This window comes from Mixophyes fleayi, chromosome 8 (genome assembly GCF_038048845.1).
Source record: "Mixophyes fleayi isolate aMixFle1 chromosome 8, aMixFle1.hap1, whole genome shotgun sequence".
NCBI classification, from domain to species: Eukaryota; Metazoa; Chordata; class Amphibia; order Anura; family Limnodynastidae; genus Mixophyes; species Mixophyes fleayi.
Window position 1 is genome coordinate 32,233,248 of NC_134409.1, and position 26,032 is coordinate 32,259,279.

General features: G+C 38.0%; 1 protein-coding gene across 1 annotated transcript in view; it reads left to right on the top strand.

Moving 5' to 3' along the window:
• SLC44A3 (solute carrier family 44 member 3) overlaps window positions 1-26,032 on the top strand; it is a 94,464-nt gene that overhangs the window by 47,632 nt on the left and 20,800 nt on the right. The window contains exon 12 of the mRNA XM_075182312.1: window positions 8,603-8,686. Coding sequence (XP_075038413.1) covers window positions 8,603-8,686 — 84 coding nt within the window. The remainder of the gene's footprint in view (window positions 1-8,602; window positions 8,687-26,032) is intronic.

Here is a 26,032-nt window from a genome sequence, read left to right on the forward strand (position 1 = left end):
TATATAGCATACAATAACATGAAACAGAAGTTAGACATGGCACTGCCCAAATGAGCTTACAGTCTAAGTGGTGTGAAGAACAATTTATATATAAGGTAGTAGAATCACAGTTGTAGCAGGGGGTGGGGAAAGGCTGTGTGGCTACTGTAAGGCAGTGGGGTGGAGACATGAAATATGAACCAGTAACTGTAGGAATTCACAACAGTCACCTGCTGGCAGCCATACCTGTCCTTCACCGTTTTTCTCAGCTGAACTTCCTTCCTGTTTTGGGAAATTAAGTCTAAATTTTTACACCAGGTTAAATGTGTTCATTTAGTAAAATACCGGATTCATTTTGTACATTTAATTTCGAACATTCATGTTACACAAAAATATAGCATGTTATGAATGTTACAGGCCTTTCCAGTTCTGTTACCAGATACTAGAAAAGAGCGAGGGTTACTGGTTCCTATTGGTAAAAAGGATTACTCTTACAAAGTCCTGTTCTCTTTCAGTTGTTATCAAAAGTTTCTGTTTCCATGTTCAAGGTGCCAGAAATAAATAAGATATAGATCTAACTGTTGCCTCTTTATGAGGAAGAGCAAAAAAACAAGGCTTAGCTACAGGCTGAATCCCAGTAGACCTATCGATCAGTTCATTGAATCTAGGCAATCGTGAACCATGATTAAAGATGAGGCACTAAGGCGGTGGAGTGGTCAAGCCAGGGTTGGCAAATTTTAAGGAATTTATCTTGGCAGCTCACATGGGCATACATTTCTTCTATGATAATGAATCATTCATTTATTTGAGGCAGTGTACACTGGCTTGGGCTCTAGGAATCAGCATGAGCAAAATTATATTTATTGACCAGATATAAAAGTTACCTTGGAAGTGTCAGCTTGAGCAAGTTCCTCAGTGGCCCGGCAACCCATTACATCAGACAAGAATTTGCTAACCATTTTACAGTAGTCAATGGGCCTGAGTCATTAAGGAGAGCAAGGCAAAACAGAAGTAAATTTGGCCCTGGACAAAACATTGCAAGGGGTGCAAATTAGTTCATTATTTTTTACATGTAGCACACAAATACTTGATAACTTTATTTTGATACTGAAATTTAAAGTTGATCTAGGACATGCCTTACCCCAACTATAAATCTATCCCCATAATTTAAATTTACCTCCCCCTCCAATGCAACATGGGTTTGCCCAATGACTCTGGCCCAATAAGTAGAAGTCCAAAACAGATGGTAAAAGGTGACTTGTTTGTCAGGGTACCTACAGCTACTAATGTCAAGATTACATCTATATGGAAGAGTCAGTTAGAATTCCTACCTACACCTGCAGAAACCTCCAATACATTCTCCTAGTCTGAGTAAAATCTTTTGAGTTCTTAAGTTTAGCAGTTGTGAATGTAGAGAATCACATGGAATTACAGAATGTAGACTGAAATGAGATATTCAAACCAGATAAAGTGTATAGCGGAGATTGAAAAATGTTCACGTAATTGATAAAAGATGCCGTCCTTACATACTTAGCGAACATGAAATACTCCTTCTCTCTTCCAAAAGATTATGTAATGGAGAAGTTATTCTCCAACAGAAGGGTGGAATAGCCAATTTTTGCCAGGGATGTGAGAAACTATATATATTAAAGGTCAGGGTCACCTCTCAATACTGGGTTATATAAAATGGATAAGTACAGGCAAAAATATTATGTAATGATAGGTGTGATATCAGGGTTAATGGAAAAGAAGACCTATTTCTCAGGATTCAATCTTAAGGATTAAATGAAACTTACATCTTGCTGAAAATCCTTAGTAATAGGTCCGAATCCAAATGGAATTCTGGTTTAATGGCATCTTTAATAAATATATTACCAATAATTGATACAATTAATACATCTAACAGGTGTAAGAAATAAAGCTTATTATTGGTTGTCTAATTTGTTTTAGATGTTTTTATATAGCACACAGACAGAATATAACTGGACTTCAAAATGAAAAATGTCAGGATGTTATTGCAATGTGTAAACAGAGGTTAATGTATTTTTCAAATGAAAATTGCAGGAAATTATGTAGCACAACATTAGATTATCTATAATGATGAAGGGAATCTGTGCAGAAAATGGAATAAATACAGGAACCCTTTCTACAAAAATGGAAGTAGCGTTTGTTTGTGACTTGCTATGCCACATTCATTAACAAGAAAATACAAGTATACTTGAACTCCCTTATGTATAATGCCAAGCAAGAGGAGATTGAGAGACATCCACATACCCACCTACCTGGTCTGCCTCTATCATCATCATCACCATTTATTTATATAGCGCCACTGATTCCGCAGTACTGTACAGAGAACTCATTCACATCAGTCCCTGCCCCATTGGAGCTTACAGTCTAAATTTCCTAACATACACACACAGACAGACATACAGACTAGGGTCAATTTTGATAGCAGCCAATTAACCTAGTATCATGTTTTTGGAGTGTGGGAGGAAAGCAGAGCACCCGCAGGAAACCCACACAAACACGGGGAGAATATACAAACTCCACACAGATAAGGCCATTGATGGGAATTGAAGTCATGACTCCTGCGCTGTGAGGCAGAAGTGCTAACCACTTAGCCACCGTGCTGCCATATTTTGGGATGGGAACTTCCACAGTGTAACTTGTGACAAGATGTATTTACTAAGCATGATTGCAAGTAAGGACAGGCAACTTTTGCATAGGGGCAGGCAAAACATAGTCGTTTATTGAGCAGCGGCTTTGGCTCAGCCATATACATGAATTCATAAAGGGCAATAATATGTGGGTGTTGTGGGGCATTGCAGCTAATGTTAGAAAGTATTGTTAATGTTAGTCTGTTGTCATCTTCTCACATTTGTTAGTCTGAGGGTCTTATAGTATGTAAAATTAAATGCTGGCAGTGGCTTATATTAGGCTGCCTTCGTCCTTTTTTCCAGCACTTTTGAGGGGATACAACACCAGTAGGTCCCCTAGTGTGCATCTTATCTTTTATTTCATGATGTAAGAAAAAAAGATGTGAACAATGCCAAAGGGTGTGGATAGATATCCACTGGTTTAGAGCAATAAGGACAGCACTTACTACATTTTAGATTAAATATACAAAAAAGTACAATGCTTACAGGTTATATTCATCACAGTTATGTTATGGTTTAATCCTTATAACTGTAATTCCCACCTTTTCACTACAATTTACTTTTTATTCTCCTGAATTTGTTAGATTTCTCCAGTGGGTAGTCGTGCAGCATTTGCTCTGTATAGGATAGCTAGGGCATACAGTGGGGAAGACACCTGTAGTCATTATAGCCTGTTTCCCTAAGGGCAGGCTCCATCATTACTGAATGCAACAATCCATTGCTCAGCACCAACCTCACCTAGGGCCTGATTCATTAAGGATCTTAACTTGAGAAACTTCTTATTTCAGTCTCCTGGATAAAACCATGTTACAATGCAAGGGGTGCAAACTAGTATTCTTTTTTGCACATAAGTTAAATACTGACTGTTTTTTCATGTAGCACACAAATACTTGATAGCTTATTTGTACACTGAAATTTAAAGTTGATATTTGTGTGCTACATGAAAAAACAGTCAGTATTTAACTTATGTGCAAAACAGAATACAGGTTTGCACCCCTTGCATTGTAACATGGTTTTATCCAGGAGACTGAAATAAGAAGTTTCTCAAGTTAAGATCCTTAATGAATCAGGCCCCTACAGTGTAGAATTGGCTAACCTGTCAATGAAACCAGCCATATTTTAGGTATCAGGTTACATCCATCATCATCATCATCATCATCATCATTTATTTATATAGCGCCAACATATTCCGTAGCGCTTTACAATTGGGGACAAACGTAATAAACTAATAAACAAACTGGGTAAAACAGACAAAGAGGTGAGAAGGCCCTGCTCGCAAGCTTACAATCTATGGGACAATGGGAGATTGACACAAGAGGTTAAGTATACATTTTGCATCTTGGCCCAGCCAGACTGCAAAGGTAGGGTGACTCATAAGCTAAATGATCCTGTCACACAACAATGTTATTCCGGGGGTAGTTGTCTTGTGTGAAATTGTGTAACAGGCTAAAGGTAGTGAGGTTAAGATGGTGGTTGAGGAATATTATAAGCTTGTCTGAATAGGTAGGTTTTCAGAGAACGCTTGAAAGTTTGTAGAACAGAGGAGAGTCTTATTGTGCGAGGGAGAGAGTTCCATAGAGTGGGTGCAGCCCGAAAAAAGTCCTGTAACCGGGAATGGGAGGATGTAATGAGGGTGGATGAGAGACGCAGATCTTTTGCAGAACGGAGTTGCCGAGTTGGGAGATATTTTGAGACAAGAGAGGAGATGTATGTTGGTGCAGCTTTGTTGATGGCCTTGTAGGTTAGTAAAAGTATTTTATATTGGATTCGGTAGAAGACAGGCAGCCAGTGTAGAGACATACAGAGTGATTCAACAGAGGAATAGCTATTTGCAAGGAAAATCAGTCTTGCCGAAGCATGTAAAATAGATTTTAGGGGTTTGAGTCTGTTTTTGGGAAGACCAGTAAGGAGGGAATTGCAATAGTCAATGCGGGAGATGATTAGTGCATGAATTAAGGTTTTAGCAGTGTCTTGTGTGAGATATGTGCGGATTCTGGAAATGTTCTTTAGATGTATGTAACATGATTTAGATATAGAGTCAATGTGGGAACAAAGGATAGGCGTGAATCAAGGATTACACCTAGGCAGCGAGCTTGTGGGGTGGGATTTATGGTCATGTTATCAACAGAGATAGAAATGTCAGGTATGCTCTTGTTGGCGGGTGGGAATATTATTAACTCTGTTTTAGAAAGATTAAGTTTGAGTTGACGAGAGGCCATCCAAGATGAAATGGCAGAAAGACAGTCAGTTACACGGGACAACACAGATGTCGAGATATCAGGAGAGGATAGATAGATTTGGGTATCATCCGCATAGAGATGATACTGAAAGCCAAAGGAACTTATTAGATTTCCAAGAGAAGCGGTATAGATAGAGAACAGCAGAGGACCTAGCACCGAGCCTTGTGGTACTCCAACTGATAGGGGAAGCGGAGCAGAGGTGGCTCCAGAGAAATTAACAGTGAAAGAGCGATTAGAGAGGTAAGATGAGAACCAGGATAGAACTGTGTCTTGAAGACCTAGGGATTGCAGTGTTTGTATGAGAAGAGAGTGGTCAACGGTGTCAAATGCAGCCGAGAGATCAAGGAGAATTAGGAGAGAGTAATGGCGTTCAGTCTTAGCAGTGATCAGATCATTAACAACCTTGGTCAGCGCAGTCTCTGTGGAGTGTTGAGAACGAAAGCCAGACTGAAGAGGATCCAACAGGTTGTTTGCGGAAAGAAAGCGTGTGAGGCGAGTGTAGGCAAGTCTCTCTAGAAGCTTGGAGGGGCAAGGGAGCTGAGAGATGGGACGGTAATTTGAGAGAGAGTTTGGGTCGGAGTTTTGTTTTTTTAGAATAGGAGTAATCACTGCATGCTTGTATAGTGATGGAAAGATGCCAGTAGAGAGTGAGAGATTACAGATTTGAGTTAGAGGTGAAATGAGCACAGAAGACAGGGATCTACCAATTTGCGAGGGAATAGGATCAAGAGGACAGGAGGTAGAGTAGGAAGATAAGAAGAGCGTAGAAATTTCCTCTTCATTTGTGGGGTCAAATGAAGAAAGGGTGTCAGAGGGTAGTGGGAAGGAAATGAGCTGATGGCTTGTTGAGGAAGAGGATACCATTTCTAGTCTGATCTTGTCAATCTTGTCCTTGAAGTAGGAAGCAAGATCCTGAGCACTGATAGTAGATGGAGGGTTCGGGGTGGGAGGATTGAGAAGATGATTAAATGTATTGAAAAGGCGTTTGGGGTTAGAAGCCTGAGCATAGATAAGAGATTGAAAGTATGTTTGTTTTGCAGTGTCCAGAGCATTTCGATAGGAGTGGTAGACAGAAGTATATGTGAAGAAGTCATTAGAGCTTCGAGATTTACGCCAGTGACGTTCTGCTTTACGGGACAGTTTTTGAAGATTTCGTGTTGCTTTGGTGTGCCACGGTTGACATCGAAGTCGACGTGTAGTATGAAGTGTCGCTGGAGCCACTTGATCAAGGGCCGTTGCTAAGGTTAGGTGAAAATGAGGTACTGCCATCTCAGGGGATGAGAATGTAGAGATAGGGGAGAGAAGGTGTTGGAGAGAGGTGGAAAATTGTTGAAGATTAATAGAATTAAGATTTCTACGAGTATGAGGAGGCTTGGTTGAGTCAGACAGTAGAGAGGTTAGAGCAGTGGGGGTGAGAGTGTAGCTGATAAGGTGATGATCCGAGAGGGGGAAGGGTGTATTAATAAAATTAGAAACTGAGCATAGTCTAGAGAAAACAAGATCAAGGCAGTGGCCATCCTTATGAGTAGATGATTCAATCCACTGGGAGAGGTCAAGTGAGGATGTTAGAGAGAGTAGTTTGGAAGCAGCTTTGGAAGGTGGGTTATCAATGGGGATGTTGAAGTCACCCATGATGATGGTGGGGATGTCTGAAGATAAGAAGTGAGGGAGCCATGCAGAGAAATCCTCAATAAATTGTTGGTGTGCTCCAGGGGGACGATAGATCACCGCAACACGTAGGGAGAATGGATTAAAAATGCGAATAGCATGTACTTCAAAAGATGTGAACGTGAGTGATGGGACATTTGGTAGAACTGTGTATGTGCACTGTGGGGAGAGAAGTAGTCCAACCCCACCTCCTTGTCTGCCTTCAGGTCTGGAGGTGTGGGTGAGATGGAGGCCACCATGTGAAAGTGCTGCAGGTGAGGCAGTGTCTGATTGCATAAGCCATGTTTCTGTTATTGCCAGAAGGTTGAGGTTTTTTGAGAGGAAGAGATCATGAACGGAGGTAAGTTTGTTACAAACAGAGCGTGCATTCCAAAGGGCACATTTAAAGGACTTGGGAAGAGAGGGGAGACAGGTGATGTGTTTGAGGTTTGCTATAGAACGGTAGTGTTCTGATGTATGTGTGTGTGAGGAGTGTGGGGGACCTGGATTAGGTGATATATCACCAGCTAATAGAAGCAGAGTGAGCGAAAGATAGGCAAGGGGATTGTAAGATGTGTGGCCTTTTATTTTCTGGCGACAGGTGGAGGCTGTACTTGTTAGAGATAATAAATAGGACAACAGTTCATGGGTGTTAAATAGAGGTGAGTGGAGTAATGCAGGTGCAATATGAACAAATTTGTGTGTTGGTGGAGGGGTGAAAGATGACACAGTCCTAAAGATCATGCCATGAAATGAGACTAAGAAAAGCAATTTGTGAAACATTGTGATAAAAGGGGTAAAAGCAAAAAGCAAGGGTATTTTAAGAATTACCTCTTAGCAGTATTCCATATAAATAGACAAGTAGTGCTGAAATAGGCTGTGGCAGATGTTGCTTATTGATGGGAGTAAAAGCAAGTCAAATGTAGTCCAATGTTTGTCCAACTGTGTTGTCTAACTGTGCATTGTATGTAGGCTTGTTTAAAAGTCTAAAAAATCAATAAAGAAAAGTTTTTGTAGAAACAACATCCTTTGTTGCGGGAAGTTTTATGCCATGGTTAGTTCAGTTCTAATTTAGAAAAGAAAAAGTAATGTGCACAATTACTGTGGAGGTTTGAAGTAAATCATCTTAATATTGGCTATCAAGTAAATTTAGTGGTACAGCCCAGAATCCTCTTTTATAAATGATTTTTCAGAATTATAGGTGTCCCTTTCTTTTTTGACAGATAACTATGTGCTTCTTTTCATCTTATTATTGTTATTATTGAGTTTAATCGGATAAACGCTCTGATATGTAACGAGGAGCAAAATGTTATAAAGCTTTGAAGTAAGTAAGGAGAATTTTCTATATTATGTGCGACCTGATAGGAAGCCAAGCCAATAGAAGAGGTGATGAGAGGGTTTCTAAATGAGTGAGAGTATTCTTTGAAGGTTAGACTGTAGCAGATAATGGAGAGGATGAGGGCCTCTGTTATGTTGGCTACACGCTACTATATTTTATTTGAAGTCGCGGATTTGGCCCAATATCACAGTGCGTGGCCCAGTAATGTATGTAATGTCCGATAACAATTTTTTCAAAACCAACATTTTGGTAAGTGCAGTTGGAAGCTGACCACCGTTTGTCAGCTGTATGTGATCTGAGCAGAAAAGACAAAACAAAAAACAGCAGGTTGCTTAGAATGGGAGATATTAAATTGTTTACATTTGGTCCATAACCAGTTTTGTGTATTTAAGTCATGATCTCAATAGCACATAATTTGTGACTTGCTATTGAGTGAAGAGTCAGCACTATAATTGAATTTCTCATATTGTAAATGACAATGCTATTTCCTGTTTGGCGAGGTTATTGCTCTGCAGATTCTTGCAGCTGTTGAACCATTTGTTTTCCTTCCAAAAAAACATGTTCTGCTTGGTGGGAAAAGACATTGCGTTCATTAATCTTTACTTTGAAAACAGTTCCACTATCGCAGGAAAAGGGTGTGATAAAATGCTGTGGTCAATATGTGTCATGAAGACTTTTGTGTTTTGTGTCTTTGTAAAATGGTACAAATAAACACAATTTTGTATTTTGTTTGTTTTTAGGACAATGCCTGTACCAGGTGTATGTCTCACTGCTGTTTCTGCTGTTTTCGGTGCTATGAAAAATGGTTGAAATGCTTGAACCAGGTATAGTATTTGTTTTGTGTTGCTCTATGGGATCTGCTGTGCATTCCTATTCTGTGATAAAGAAAAAAAATAAGATTTTAAATTTGTGCTTCAGTTGTGAAAGGGAGGTTTAGGCAATCATGTATCAGGAGAGCACACAGCCTTTTCCTCCCCGCAAGATGTCTGAATGTACCACCACCTCTTAGGAGCTCGTATTTCTTCCCAGTCCAGAAGACTGTTTGCACCGTCCATTGTCACTTCTGCTGGAAAGAGCATTGGTGGGCACATTTTGACCAATATAATAAAAATATTTAAACACTCAAAATTGTATGTAATAAAGAAGATACTAATGCTAACTTGCTCAGTTTTTATGCCATTGATGAGGCTTAATGACGTAATTCCATGATGTCACTTCCTTTTAATGACTCTTCAAAATCCCCATTATGGAAATGTTCTTTAAGTCTCTTGGTATGACCTTGCATTACTTATGCATGCACAAGTGTTCGTGTTGATAAATTTGTGCAGAATGACATTTAGAAACCTCATATTTTGTGATGCCATATCCCAAAATTTATTAGGGAGCCAGTGCATTCTCCCCCCCCCCCCCAGTCTCCATCTACAGTGGTTATTGACCTCCATCGGGTGAAGCTACGGGGGTCATAAGCCGTTTAGTTTGAACCCTGGCCCCATGATGTGTACAAACAGCATTACTCACAGTAAATAAAAAAGCACAAGTTTTTCCATACTTTGAAAAGGAAATCCCAGTGACGTCCCCATGTATTTACTCCTGGTACTTAGGACAAATATCATGCATGGGTTATTGTTAAGACCTTGACAAGAAGCACACATATTCCTATATTCAGGAGAAATGGACATAAATATTTTCTGAAATTTCTTTCTATATATATATATATATATATATATATATATATATATATATATATATATATATATATATATATATATATATAAATAACCTTAGGAAAAAGTATGGAAAATTATTTTTTTTTCTTTTATGTTACCAGAATAATCCACTATGTGTCCCACAATAATTATACAATTTTCTTGGGTAGAATTAAAACTTAAAAAGTTATTCCCAGCAAAACCAACATAACCACAACGTTGAATATGGGTCTGGTCATAGAGATGTAAAAAAGGTTATGGGCAAAGTGCACAAATGCCTTGTGTTATTGTTCCAAGCCTGGGACACAAATTTAAATGGTACCCAATGTATAAAAAAAAAACCTGTAAATATTCACAAATATAAAGATAAAGGCTCATAGAGCTCATCAACGATGCAGATATCTGAAGATCTATAGGTCTAATAACAAAGTGATGCTGTAACAGCCAATCACATTTTATTTCTCAGTAATATGACTAAACAATATTGCTAAAAGCAGATATTTGATTGGTTGCTATAAGTTACAGAACATCTTTGTTTTTTGCACAATATTATGCTCCACGGAGTGAGAATCCCTGTAAAAAAAGTTATCACCAGAAAGTCACCCAAAACTGATAAAGTAGGCACTACAAATTGTTATTGTATTAAACTACTGAAAAAAATGTATATGTATTTTTATTATATTATTAATATTTAGTGTGTGGAACTTTCACATATATTTTGGATTGTTAGGGTAGCTACAATTTTCTGTGCTTTATTTTGCAGGGAATAAAATATCTGTTTGAATCAGTCATGAAAGCTATTTTTTTCTGTTTAGTAAGCTGCCCCCCCCCCCCCCCAACCCTCCTATATTAGTATTCAATTGTTCTGGGGTCTTAAAACAGCTGAGGTACAATAAAAATGATTGTGCGTCTGACAATCCAAGGCAACCCAAAAGCAGGTTCTTAGACCGCCCACAGGTGGCGCTCCTCTTACTTAGGACAGCATATGTATAGTTTCCATCCTTACTGCCTTGTAAGCTGAGTCAATAAAGATAAATGGTTGTGGGTTTTATGCTTTGTTTTTTTTTAATTAGCTGGTATAATTTGGAGAAGAATTTTAATGATTTCTTTGGACAACCAATAAGCACCCATTGTTCTGCTCTTAACGCTGTCTGCTTGTGTACTAAGTATTTACCAATCCCACTTTATGAAAGTGTTCCAGGATGTGTAACACAGTAGCTAAAACAAACATTTAAGAAGTGCCTCCTTTTAACTATAAATATTTTGTTAATGACAAGTTAGCTTGAGCTGTTAATAGTTCAGTATTCCTAAAAAAGAAAAAAAAGTGAAATAAATGTTATCTTATTGAAAACTCACTTCAGTTTTACTGGCGATTACGAGATATACATAGATATGTTTTAATCTGAACGGATGAACTTCCAATGGTTTAAGTGGTTTCTCCACCTAAAGCAAAAAAATGAACTATGTACAGATCATAGTAAAGGAATCATCCTTTCTGCTCCTGTTGATCCTAAGGTAAAGCAGCGCTTCCCTTAACCACTGTCTCCCACTGTATTTTGCTGCGTGGAGACATGAAGTTATAATTTCACATCCTGCCCTTCTGTACATGGTTGGGGCTGTGCTCCATGTACGCGCAGAAGGACAGGTGACAAATTGAAGTTCAGTTTGCAGCGTACAGCGCTGAAATACTACCGCGCGAAGGCAGCTGCTTCTTTTTCACCCGATCATGGGGTCTTCCACTGGCCACTATCCCTATTTCACCCACAGGTTGTACAAACAACACTTCATTTTTTTTAAGTTTAGATGGCAATCTACTTTCCCTTTTGTAATTTGTTTTACCAGCTTGGGCTGGAATTATGTGGAGCTAGTCATTTGTAACCTGCTGACTGGGGCATTATTTTGTTCTGCTGTGGTAACCTGGAGTGGAATGGTTTTTGTCATTAGGGTTTGTTAATATTATGACAAATGTTATTATTATGTTGACAGATGAATCACTGGAGCTAATAAGCAGAGTAAATATTTCATGCTATCAGCGTGCATGAAGAGAGTGTTAATATGTCACTGATTGCACTGCTGTTGGCTGAGCACGTAGCGTGACCTGCGTTCAGCTGGCTCAATTAGTTAAATGGGCCGTAAGCTTCATTGCCGTATTAAACTTATCCTTAAACTTGAAACAAGGTTTTACTTATGGTGCTTCAGCTACTTCATGTTCTACACTTTGGACATATATTTGTTAAAGGTGTACAGCAGTACAGTATGATTAGCATTATGAATGTTAAGTCCCTAAAGCAGTGATGGGCAATCATCATTGCTTTAGGGACATATGCTACATTTGTTTTTAATTTTCCAGGCTTATCACAGTCAAGGTGTTATTGTATACTTATTGCAAAAATATTATTATTTACTTATGAGTATGCCAATGTATTGCTTCTCACAGTTCAGTAAATTAAGTGTACAACATCCGTTGGAGATCCAATTACTTATTGCCTGAGATCATAACTTTAGCCATCAATGTGGAAATAAAGGATTTCATATTTGATACAAATTTACATCATTTTCAAATACTGTGCTTGTATCTAACCTAGACAGCAAAAGATAAACAAGTTCTATAACTTTTAGTACCACAATTATTCACCAATAAACTATGGATTTATAACATTGCATTTAGTTTTTTCTGTTTGCAAAAAAAGCTGAAATTAGTATAACCCTAATGTTATGCTTACTGGCGTTATTTATAAATGTTGTTGTTAATAATAAAAATAATTATGATAATACAAAGATGGTAAGCATCACTACCATAGGTGGTAATTATGTATAAAGAAGGAGGAATAGAATGTAATTTAATTGTTTGTGAAATATGGCTTGGCAGCTGCTCATATAGAGAGTTATAAGCAAAGTCAGATTAATACATTCTTCTTTAATTAAATGAACATTTACTACAACCAAATTATTAGAATTCTTCAAGTTCTTGATAAACATTCATTAAAGAGTTAATCAGCCCCATCACCCTTCATGGCATTTCCAGTGGATTAAATAAAGTCAGCAGTGTCAAGTGATTTCTCTTCCGCCATTGGTTATTTTTCAAGTCTAGGTTACCATAGTTACTATTTTCTTCTGTGACTCATATTGTTACAGTAGGTCTTTAAACTGTGTTGAATTCAGATGTCACACAAAGGCGTGATTATTCCAAGCCAGCAAGCTGTGTCCAAAAAAGAAAAAAGTTCCGCTAGGAAAGTGTTGGCTCTCTGCCTGAGAGCCATCAGCATTTCCTAAACTTCTGACATTTAATCTGTTGTAATGTCAAGCACACAATGGTGTCTTGCTAAACTGTACTTCTGTTCAGTACATGACAATAATGAGAGGGTTTCAGAAACAAGTGTGGAATGCTAGTGAACTCTCTGATCAATACTTGGCAATGTGATGTTTTCCCCACCTCTTTTTAGCTGTATAAGCTATTTATTACATAACGCTGCCATCATTAAAGCTATATTACATTGAAAATATATTGCGGGAAACATTTTGCTAAATAAAAAATAATATTGGAAAATGATGCATTCACAGGCATCTGAGAATGTAGACAATTACTTGGCCTCGAGTGCACAAATAGAGCTTGCTCACGGACAGTTTAACGTCTGCCTGGACTGTGATATTCGATGCTGTAAACATATCTTTTCACAATTTGTTAATCTATCTCAGCAAGGCCCTCAGATTACACTTGTACTAAAACTGTTGTACAATTCATAAATCAGTGGCACATAAACACCACACATGCACCCTAGAATGTAATGAACGTAAGAAATTTCTGAAGTATTACTGCTAGTAACAAAATATGTGCCAATCCCACATACCGTACTACTTAGTTATATTAAGGGTACACCTACAAATTAGATTGCAAATGCAGTTCATCGCCCACATTTTCTCAAGAGCTTTATATTGCTTCTGTATTCCTGCTCCCTTATTGGCTCAAATGTCACCTTTGTGGATGTTTACTAGGAGGAACTGCAGGTTAGGAAGCACAGAGGAAAATTAGACAAATATATCCTAAAGCTTCACCATCTTAAGAGCCTTTAGAAAATTAAGAGCACTTCATAACCAGGAGCATGGTAAAATAAGGAGAAAAGCAACTGTCATTATAGTTGTCACAATCTTTTTTTGGTTTTGGTTTTGTGTTGGTTTTTTTTCGTTCTGGTATATTTCACCTTGCATCTCTGCTGCTAATGTATGTGTTATTATTATGTTATATTATTATGTATGTATGTATGTATGTATGCGTACAGGAGCATGAATAGCTTATTTCTTTTTTATTAACACTGATATTTTATAACCCAACTGCTGTTTGATGTATGGTATCTATTTTTAATATTTGTATTTATAAACTGGGTATACATGTGCAAGCAGGGGGTGTAAATTGTACACAATAAGGTGCACAGGCCCTAGTCAAACACATCTTAAAAATTCAACAATAATTTAAAAAAAGACCCTCCCTCTATATAAGGCGCTGTAATATATAAAAATAAATTATAGCATTTATTAGCAATTGTGTAGGTAGAGGTTGCTAACTCTCTACAAAGGTCTCTAGAAGTATAAACGTTAATAGGTACACACTTTTTTTTGGTATAAATTTACTCGGTGATCAAGCGCTGTTTATGTATTAAAGTTTATAGTCCTTAAAAATTCACAACAACTTTTAAACACCAATGCGTGATAACCAACAGAGTTAGAAAACATCACCCTACTAAAGCAGTGAGTGCAGACACAAGTAATATAGAGTAATAGCAACAGAACCAGTGTTACATAATATGCAAAAACACAGCTTGTTCACACAAATTATGATTGTAAAATTATTCTTTATGTGATTATCGTAGGATGTTTACCGCAGGATTAATGGAGCACCACATCTCTTTGTAGATTCCACAGCCAATCACTGTATGGACAATGGAATAGCAAAACCCTGGGAAATCACAGATTACTTACAATAATAATACCAAAAGATTAATATGCATTGATTGATGATTAAATCACTCACTCGCTAGATAAAAAGTTCCTTTGAACTGCTACTCATGAGAGAGCTGAATGTGTACAGCTGCCCACACACAAAAAGATCTGATTGTTTGGCCAAGCAACTGCATCCAGTACAGTTTGTAGAACACGAGCAGAACCACTACAGGATTGGCCATTTAGTAATAAGTGTGTATATATCTAGCTACCTGCCAAACCTTAGGAATATATTTTTTTCAAATCGCAACATGAGATCAAAATGCAGTTATTTACCAATTGAATGTTAATATAAAAAGTGTACAGTCCACACAATTACCAGTGATGCACATATTCAATCTCTCCCTGAACCTTATTCCATGTTCTATGAATTAGTCTTGTGATTTACAGTTGACTCCTAAATTTTTAATATTTAATATATCGTCTATTTTTAATATCTATTGTTTTTACAAAGAATGGGGAGTATTATTATTATTATTATTATTATTATTATTATTATTATTATTGTAGTTGTTGTTACTATTACTATGATGTTATTGATAGTAATAATGATAGGTCAGATTCTGACGTAGTTATACATAAATCTATAGTAAGAACCATGAATGTGGTTGGCGGAGATCAACCAGTTATTGTCTCGCCTTCAGGTATAATGTTAATAAATAGGTGTTCCCAGTGGAACCAGGTACTTTTAGATACACGGTGTTAAATACCAAACACATGGAAACAAGTCTCAATCAGATTTAACAATTAATTGAGAGTACATAAGAAATAATCAAATGCTTCGAGTTTGAAGACAGCGTAAATGTTTAAGAGAAATTCTCCAAGAACCCTGTGACTGTACCAGTGCTAGAAGGCAGGTTTTTGCGGGCACTACTGCAGTCAGTCCCGTGATGCGGCTGCTGCTGGGACGTAGCTTTTAGACTTTTATACTAGATACAGGATGTGCTGCCCGGACACATTGTACATATAAGTTATAAAGCATTAATAGCTGTATGTCATTGATTAATGTATGCTTCAAACTGGTTATATGTGTTAAAGCATGGAAAGTACCTTAAAACTCTATTGCCATGGCAGGTGCTTTCCATTATGACATCAGAGAACTGATTTCAGCATAACTAGTCGTTAACCTTAATGTACCATAAAATACACTATTTCTTGCTCTCCTATCACAATAAGTTTCACATTTAGAACTAGGAGAGAGAAAAGGATGTGTATAAACGGGGCACTCCGGATAGGTTTAAATTAAAAATTAATTTTTATTAGATATGCGTTAAAACCTAACTGGTAAGGTAGAGAGCGAAATATTAAAAATAAAACAAAACAAACAAGTGTATAAGTGAAATAAAAATGCTAAATAGTTTGCATAGCCTCTGCTACTTATCAAAAATGCACATATATAGGTGCAAAAGGTCACAGCTCACAGAAATAATCCGAAATAGGACAATTGCTGTATGAAAATAAAGTAGCCCAAGATTTCTCTATTATTGATTAATGGTAAGTATCAATCCCTGGTTAGATGTAAGCCAAAATGTGGTCATTAATTCTGAATCTAAAAGAATCAGTAGATGTGGCAAGTGATGTCGCAAGAAAGACGAAGTCTTAAGGAATTCTGAACTCCCTATGATCGTGGGGTTTGTGATAATCCCTGCCTGGTATAAAACTGGGGAGCGATCAGAGGGAGAATTGCGGCTGTAGAGTATGCTGCTGTAGCGAGGCAAAAAGCTACAGAGCGAAACGCGCGATCATAGGGAGTTCAGAATTCCTTAAGACGTCTCCTTTCTTGGGATTAGCTTATAAAACTAATGATATTATCTTAAAATCATGAAATCTTGCTGCATTGTCAAAGGCAATGGCAGAACGTGGCATCCTTGGCTGTTACGTGGCTTAGTGGTTAGTACTTCTGCCTCACAGCACTGGGGTCATGAGTTTGATTTCCAACCATGGACTTATCTGTGTGGAGTTTGTATGTTCTCCCTGTGTTTGCAAGGGTTTCCTCCGGGTGCTCCGGTTGCCTCCCACAGTCCAAAAACATACTGGTAGGTTAATTGACTGCTATCAAATTGACCTTAGTCTTTCTCGGTCTTCGTGTGTGTATTAGGTAATTTAGCTCCAATAGGGCAGGGACTAATGTGAATGCGTTTTTTGTACAGCGCTGCGGAATTAGTGTCGCTATATAAATATCTGATGATGGTGCTACATTTGTTGCATTTACTTGTTTCTCCTTTTTTAATGTTTCCATTGCAGTGGTGTTATGTATGGTCTCTTAGCCATCTTCATGTGGATATCCTGGAGGGATGCAGCTGATACTTTCATTATATCTCACTATGCCCGAATAGTGTGTTTGTAGTGTTAGTCTCCAGTTAGCCATGCCGTGGCTTTTACCAAACAGACCATTCTCCCAGCTCCTCAGCCTTTACCAGATATCTGTATGGCGGTATTTTTGCAATCTAAATGAATGTATATTGTCTCTAATCAATCAGATTGAAGCAAATATGATTGAGATGCTAGAAGAGAGTTTACATAGTGACTGCCCTCATTATAAAATGAGTCTGCAATATTATACTCTACTTTTAGCTTGGCAAATTAAAAGAGAACTTGGTCTGGATTAGAAAGCTAATCCTGACCCGTTTTAAGATAACTACCTCTCCTTTTCTTAAAGTCAGGGTTTTGTAGCTCGGGTAACTCAGGTGTTACCCTATAGGGAATATTACTTGGACCCTATTAAATGTCAAATGATTGATAGCAACCACTTTCGTTATAGGCATTGAGTATAAGCTGCAAAATGAATAGATTTGAAAAACAAATTTAGTTAATGCTATCCAGAGGAGAATCGCAGGAAATGAGATAGAGGGTATTTTCAGCATCAAGACTAAGGGCCTGATTCATTAAGGATCTCAAATGAAGAGGATACTCATTTCAGTCTCCTGGACAAAACCATGTTACAATGGAAGGGGTGCAAATAAGTGTTGTGTTTTACACATAAGTTAAATACTGCCTGTTTTTTCATGTAACACACAAATATTTGATAGCTTATTTGTACACTGAAATTTAAAGTTGATATTTGTGTGCTACATGAAAAAACAGGCAATATTTAACTTATGTGTAAAACAGAACACTTATTTGCACCCCTTCCATTGTAACATGGTTTTGTCCAGGAGACTGAAATGAGAATCCTCTTCATTTAAGAACCTTAATGAATCAGGCCCTAAGTTAGTATTTCAAAGATATTGATAATCTATCATAACATTTCTAATATTAGTAAGGGAGCTTCTCTCTCCTATAGACCCTCATATGATCTTCATGTAAGATAAAATCTGCTTAAACTTTCTCATAATTTCTTTTGTAAAAAAATTATATTTTTTGTTAAGTTAGGACATTGGGCTATATGGCGCCTCTTTGTTAGGGGCTACCACTAGATTCTGGATGAAACTCTAGTCTAAACATTATGCAGACTTATGAGATCTTCACTTATAGAAAGACGCCTTTCTCGCAGAGTGTAATATGCTTACAGGCACTTGGATGACCCCAGGACATGTCGTAGTAGGGACTTATCTGAGTGTCAGCTTAGCGTAGGGGTATGGAGACTATAACAATGCACTAGAGAAGCTGTGGGCTGAGAGATACAAGAGAACCGACAGATGGTGCGCAAAAGAATAACCAGGGACAGACCAAAGGTCAGGACAAACAAGGAGATTCTAGTAACTTAGCCAAAGGTCAAAATGGGCAGCACATAAGGAACACCAGCAACAAGGCAGTGGTCAAGAGCCACGAGAACAACAACTGCAGAGTGAGCTGTTGTGAGCTGCACAGCGGCTTGTAACACTTAATAAAGTCTCTAGGTAGGAATCAGTTCTTGACGATGGAATTAAAATAATGTAACAGATACTCTTCAATGACCGACCGTTCTTAACACTTTGAAGAATTCTCCTGAATATCCATCTGGCCCAGTTAAATTATATAATAATATTTAGAACCTCCTGTGTGGTAATATTTGCAGACATAAATTCAGCCTTTTGGGGTATGGAAGGTGAACATATTTCTATAACAATTTTTATTGTGATGATCAGGGTATTCATTTTTTAATAGGGTGCCATAAAAGTTTGCAAACTTACCCAGCATATGAGCGCTTTAATGTATTAGTATACCTGTATTATGTTTGAGAGTAAGAATATTAGAATGCAGACACTCTCATTTTAGCAAATTCTCTAGTATACCAGATTTATTTCCAAATCAATGGAATTGATATCGCCAATGGTACATTTTTCTCTGACGAATTTGATCTAATATGATCTAATTGTTGTCTGCTGTTAAAGTACTTTGCTTTAACCAATGTGTGTGATGGGTGTGATTTAATGGAATGAATGTTTGCATTAGCTCAGCTTCCCGTGTGTTATATATTACATGCAACTTACATAAGAGTTTACTGGATTATGAGATAATTTCTCCTCTAATTACTGCTTTGGCCGTGCTCCAAAACACAACGGGGATCATCACTATGTTGATTCTCAGTATAATAGTTTTGCCAAGTGCTTCTCATCATTTCCCTCGCCAAGTGTGAGGGAAAGAGTCATGGGCGGGAATGTTCCTCTGTCAATTCAAGTAGTGCCTGAAACCAAATTAACACATGATTTTAGCAGGTTCTGTATGTGTACCCTGAGAGGATGCATTGAGAGTTTGACAAACACATCTAACTCGTCTGGGTGTCTCTTGTGCCATCTGTCAACATAGTGTAATTGTTCTATTATTTATGGCACCACAATTAGTTTAAGTTTAATAATCCCGTAAAGAGGCCGTACCCCATGCTGGCATAGCTGACTCCATATTTCAACCAAGTATTCCCAGAAATCCTGTCACACCTTAGGCTGCGAGACCGAACCATTACGTTTTCTTTATCTTGATTAATGTAAATGTTAAAAGGTTTTATCCTAGTTTGAATCCCTATCTTATCAATCGGTATCCCAGACCACTAACTCTGAAGCTAGTATATAATGTTATGTGCGTATTGTCGCTAACCAATAACGATTGTCGAACCTCGATTTGTGTTTCCAACGCACAAAGATTTATTCGCAAATAGTAGAATAATATGCTCAAGCGAAGTGATAATAAATACAGCCGTTACTTATCGCAGGCGCTCTGGATCCAGTGTGCAGTCATTCAATCCTGAAGTCTGGGGACAAGATGTCTGAACACTAGATGTGAAGCTGCTGCTTATATACACACAGAAATACAGTAATACAATGAAGATGGTATAGCTTGCATCTATTGGTCCAGGTCTCAGGAAGGTCCAAGGGGTTGTCAATCATTGGCTAGTTCATCCTAAGGAATCCAAAGGAGGGGGTCACCTCTCCAGGGGGTATGCTCGGCTCTTCCCGCCAAGATTCCTTTGTCTTAAGTAGTTCATAATTCCCTATCATTCATAACTTGTGTATGCACTCTGCGATTCCTTCGCAGAGTGAACCAAACAGTAGGAAATGTAAAGAGGTTTATTATGATACCACTCATGATATGATTCCTCAACCTGTTCCGTATATTTCACTAATATGCATGTAACTTTAATATAACATATAAATACTACTATATTTCGACATAACTGACTATGTGTTGCAACTACCATTAATGTGTACTATTTTATAAGTTTGCGTGTTTGTGCGAATGTATGGTAAAAGACCAATTACTGTTGCTGCCACGTGTAGTGGATGCATACGCCCTTTCACGCCGTAGTGTGCCCTTGTACGCCGTAGCGTACCGTACGCATCTTTTCAGACAAAGACAACCAAGTTTGCTCGACTTTAATTGAAATGACTTTATCCAATTTGCTGACTTCGACAATAATGTTTAGCATTACATTGCCAAACCAGTGTAGAATATTTAATGTTTGGAATCTGACCTTGGGAGGTAATAAAGATAGAAGGGGTGGGAGGAAAAAACCAATATCTTCAACTTAAAACAAAAATTCAATGCTAGATATTGATGTTGCTGTGATAATTTAGCAGACCAGATGCCTTCTGCCTGTGGAAGATGATTCCAAGAGAAAGGAATGGTAGATGACAACTCCAATATCCCTTAAGTTCAATTCCAAACCCCAGTTTAGAACTGAATGTCACCAAAGACCAGTGTTTGAAAAGAGTAACGTCAGGAACCATTGATTAATGCAATATAAAAGTTGAAAATATTTCAGGATAAGAAAACATCAGTTAGAATTCCTGCCAGCCCACAGATCTGCTAATCTGGATGACCCCAGTTCAGCATGGTATTTTACTCTCTTCCGCCATGGGCAGCGCTGGAGTATCAGATTAGCCTTCACAGGGGCTTTAAGTAATAATTAACAAATAACCAGTAGGCAGTTTTAGATGAATGACCTTGCTGTAAAACCAAATAGTGTAGGTATTCATAAAGTTGTATCTGCATATCATAATGTTGGGGTATACTGACCTCTTTGACTTTAATGCAGATTGCCATAGGCTCCTATGTGGTAATTGTGCTGGGGATAGATGTGGACTAACCTAATGGCACAAGTTTTAGGAGGTTTACATCAGCATATCAGCCTAGCAGATAGATGCTTGTCATTCGAACATTACTTGCAATTCATAGAGGCTCTAAGATACTATTAGTTATGATATAGATTGGAATTCCCTCAGAAAGGCTTTGGTGCTCTGTGCTGCTCAATAGTATGCCATAATTGGAAGATTTACTAACATGGGCCTCAATAGCTATGCCACAGTCCCAAACGCCCAGCCTGTCCCAGATACAGCAATCTGAACAGCTGGCTGTGACTGGCGTCATCTTAGTTAATTAACAATGAATACCCCTTTTTTGCCACCATGAAGGAGAAGGATTTATTATGGTGCCCTTACGTTCACCAGAACCACTTATTAATGTTTCACACTTAAATCACATACACATGTAGCATGGGCCTCCCTGGGCTTCATAAGTTCACAAAGAATCGCAGAGAAATACGCTAGATCAAATTTGTTTAATCTGAAAAAATATTTCCAAGGCTTATTTACAAAAATTAATAATAAGACATACGAAATGTTGCACAAATGAGTTTCAGGAAATAAAATCAGTTCTGAGCCCTTATGTGTGAGGGAACACAATTGAGAATAATGGGACATTTCAGTCTTGATAGACTCCCTCAAAGAAATGAACACTGTACTACTGATACAAGGGATTTTTAAACCATTTCTTGTTGGCTCTTCACCCCACACCTTAGGAATTTTATTTTCACCTAAGTTAAATGGATGCCCAAAATGACACAGGGCTTTCAAAGTAAATTATGATTGTCCTGAGACCTGGCATTTCACAAGACCTGAGTTATCACCTCTGCTCGGTAGGCCTGTCTAACTCCTCTGCATACACAAACTACTCAAAGATCTTATCTGTCTCTGGGCCTGGCTACTTTCAAAAGACCATTGACACTTGCCTAGGTCAGACTCAGGTCAGTTAACAAAATACACTTTGAAAGATTACATAAAATATTCACAGTGTTATACATAAATTCAACAGAAAACAACAATCAGTCATTAGATAAACTACATTTCGTCACAGCCATTGAGTAGTCCAGCCTTGCACACTATTCCCAACTTTTCTCAAAAATAATGGAGACAGATTTTACTTCCCTTTGCTTGCCAATCGGAGCCTCTTTAGGCTTAAGTATGCTATGTGCTCTATCAAATATAAATTGTGATTGGGGGTCTTTCCCAACGATCTTGTTAAAGATAATAGTCAACACAAACTGGATCTCCTGCAGGGGCAAAGATTTAGTTAGACCCACACCTTTGTTATTGAGGTCATCCAAATGCTTTGGGAATTCAATCGGAGCCTTCGATTGGGCATCTATTGCTTATCTCATAGATAGGATGGTGTCTTCTGTAAGGTCCATAGCATCTTCAAAGCCGCTATTTTCAAAACTGAGTGTCTGGTTCTCAACATTTGGAAATCTGATTTAGTGGGTAAGGAGTTTCTATGAGCCATCACTGCATTTTGCTTGGTTGTTCTGTGAACAACACCTATCTGCCAGGGATTAAATTTCCATTTGTTTGTCTTACAGGTGGCCATATAAGTAGGCTCCAAGCCATGGCCCCCAGTACACATTATTTTATATTTTTTGCTGCTGTATACAACAAATAAAGGATTCTATTAGTAATATACTGACAAGGAAATTGGGGACTTGTAAATAATATAATAACATTTAGTGTGATTAATATTTGGTTTATTAGTTGTAATTCCAGTCATATTGTTGTCAATTACCAGAAAGAATAGCACATGTTTCTTGGATTGTTTATAATACTAGTATATTTCATACATTATTATATGTTCTGTACATGATAATTACCGTTAAAATTTGTTTTTACTAGCGTCCAGTAAATGATGGCCACATTCATGTTTGTAAACTGATCAATAGATTTAATTTGCAGCAGGAAGAACTTGAACATTATTGTATTGCATGTGAGCACGTTGGGCAGTACACATCAAATAATTGAAAATACAAACTGTTTATTTCTAGAAAGTAAACCCTTTATTATCATTAGTCTGTGCATGTGCGTTATTTCTGTATTAAGAACAAAGTGAAAAAAACATTCACATAATTTCCATTAATCATTTCATATTATCTCACCTTCCATGTATAGAGGTGAAATATACTACTTATTTTATATAAACACAGGGCTCATGATAATGCTTAGAAATGTAAACCAGTGTCAGCTCAGATAACACATGCATTTATTCCTGACAGTAAAATAATTTTGCTTGGGTTTTCGTGTGTACACTAGGGATGGGCATTTTACAGCCTCTCATTCCATACATTCCATGTTTTTCATTTTAAACACATTATTACAAAATCATATTGTCTAAACAAACCACTTAGCATTGCATAAATACACTGAATTATTATGTTTTCATTGCAGATTACCAATTACTGTTTTTTTCCAAAGTATGTAACATGTTTGTATGAAACGTCAAGATGTGATATGTAATGCTTAATTACTACCTACTTTTTCTATAAAGGGGCAACAAGGGAAGTTGCCCATTGCCCAACAGGGCAGGGGGGCTACTGTTGGAGATCTCAATAGTGAAGTCTGGATTAGAGACTGTAAAAGAGCTTCTGTTTTAGCCTGCTGGTGTCCTACAAAGAGGCGTTTTGTTTCAAAAAGTGAAATCTCCCATTTAAAAGTGAGAGGAAGGTTGTCCCTATGTCAAATAACAAAAAACAGTAAAGTTAATCTTAAAGTATTCTTCCTATTACACCTTACATAGCCCTAACATTTGTAAAAGCCTTAAATCTCAAGGTTTACTCCAAGTTTAACACCAAATCTGACATTTGTTCAAATTTAATCCAGGTATATAACTAATCCATAAACCTATCTCAAACTGTAAAACTATTCTGAATTTGTGTCTCCGATCTCTAAATTTAAAAAATATTTTTAAAAATACTTACACTGCATATTTGTTTCCACTGGTAAAAATATATGTTTATCTTGTACTAGACTGTTGCACTTTACAATTAATAATTCAATATCATTTCTGTTTCTTCAAATGTATATTGGAGCCACACAAATGTCATCTTTAGCCTGGACTGCTCAGCCACCTACACAAGAGATATCACATGTAACTTTAAGGAGTATTTGTCAGAGTATGTTTTAGTTACCAGTCCTTGGGGCAGATTCAGTTTGGCGAAAGGTGACGTCATGTGTCTCTGACACAGTTCACAGAGACACATCGCGTCTGAGTTGTTACAGAAATGAGCAGAGATTTCTCACCGTAATAGCCGTAATACGCATCTAAACATTGAGGGGCTTGTGCTGAATTGAATCTGCCTCTTTGTCTCCTTGTCCAGATGTTCCTAGTTTTGAAGTGAATGGGGATTTAACAAACTGTAGCCAATCAGTTACAATAACACAGAGCATTTATAGGAGATGTGTGTGGTATTCTTGTGGGAGGCTGTGACCTGTCTGGTGTGATTGTTTGTGAACACAGAGATGCCTGTGGCAGTGATGTGAGACAGTGGGAAGCCACAGATTGAGTTTGGTAGTGGAAGGAGCACTGTCCACCAACAGCACAGAGAAGTGATGTGAGGCTTCTATTAAACTGATACAGGACAATTGTAGTGTCAAATACACCTCTATACTGTATGTAGCGAAGTTCATACCTCCAAATTTTTACTTAGTATATACACAAGAGGCCTAGTGGACGCCAACTATTTGTAAGTGTGGCATCCTCCTAAATCATATGTACAAACTATATTGTACTGTTTTGTTGATAGAAAGGGGTCTGTTGTTTTCATTATAATTTATTTTCTATAACAAATATTGTGACAATGTACAATAACTGTGTGCACCAAAATGTTTAGATAAAGATGCACCATTACCTAGGCTCTGCATTTAATGAATCCCTTGCCTGGAAATGAACATTTTGTTATATTTCTTATAGTCAAATTATAAAATCTTCTGTGTTCAGATAAAATGATAAATTATGATGTTGCTGGTGTCCAGGGCATCCCTAAATCTCAACCACAGCACTCAGCATGGTCCTGTCCTCCTTGGACTTGTATCTATGCCTTTTCTTCCATTCTATCTGTGTATGTCAGGCTTACACCCAGTTATGTGTGCCAGATTTAAAGGTGTGCTCAATGCACAATATTGTGCCCCCTGTATCGCACATTGCACCTTTCTACCTCTATGGTGGACGGTTGTCATACCTGTTGCCCTGGACAACTATCTCATCTCGGGTTGCACGGCGTTTCTCCTCTCTCAATCACCATATTGCCTGCCCTGCTGCGTATGTGCAGTCCTCTTATCTAACTTCTCTTGGATCCTCATTGGCACATTTCCTGTTTGCATTCTGACTTCTGATCGCTTCCTCGCATACCTGCCTGCTGATTCCTGTGACACATGTATCATTGTGCTCCACGGCTATACTGCTAGTACTGCTAGTACATTGTGTCTTATCATCGATCCTGTTCCTAGGCTATAGCCTCACGGGGATCTCAGCGCCTCTGTCCTGTGCAGTACATCGCCCTCCTGGTTCTAACCAGTGTCAGATCAGTGGATATATATTGCAGTGTCTCGTGCCTTGCCATCGGTCCTGTCCATAAGCTATCCAGCCTGCAGGGATGTCAGCAGTCAGTCATCTACCATTCATCGTGTCCTCACACCTGTTCTTATTCTGGCCAGTGATTATACTGCTGAGTATCGCTTCTCATCTATTGATCCTGCTTCGGGATATTCCACCCACAGGGATCTCAGCGCACAGTCCTCTACAGTGTATCACTCTCTCTACTGTTCCTGGGTCATCTGTTCCTCAGTATATGTTTGTGTTAAGCCAGCATTATATTGCAACTCATCATTGGTCCTGAATCAAGCCTTTGCAACCTATCTGGGACCTCAGTGCTCTTACCTGCTGTAGTGTGTTCCACAGTTTACCTGAAGGGTTACTACAAGACATCAGGTATCATCATAGATCCTGTATCTG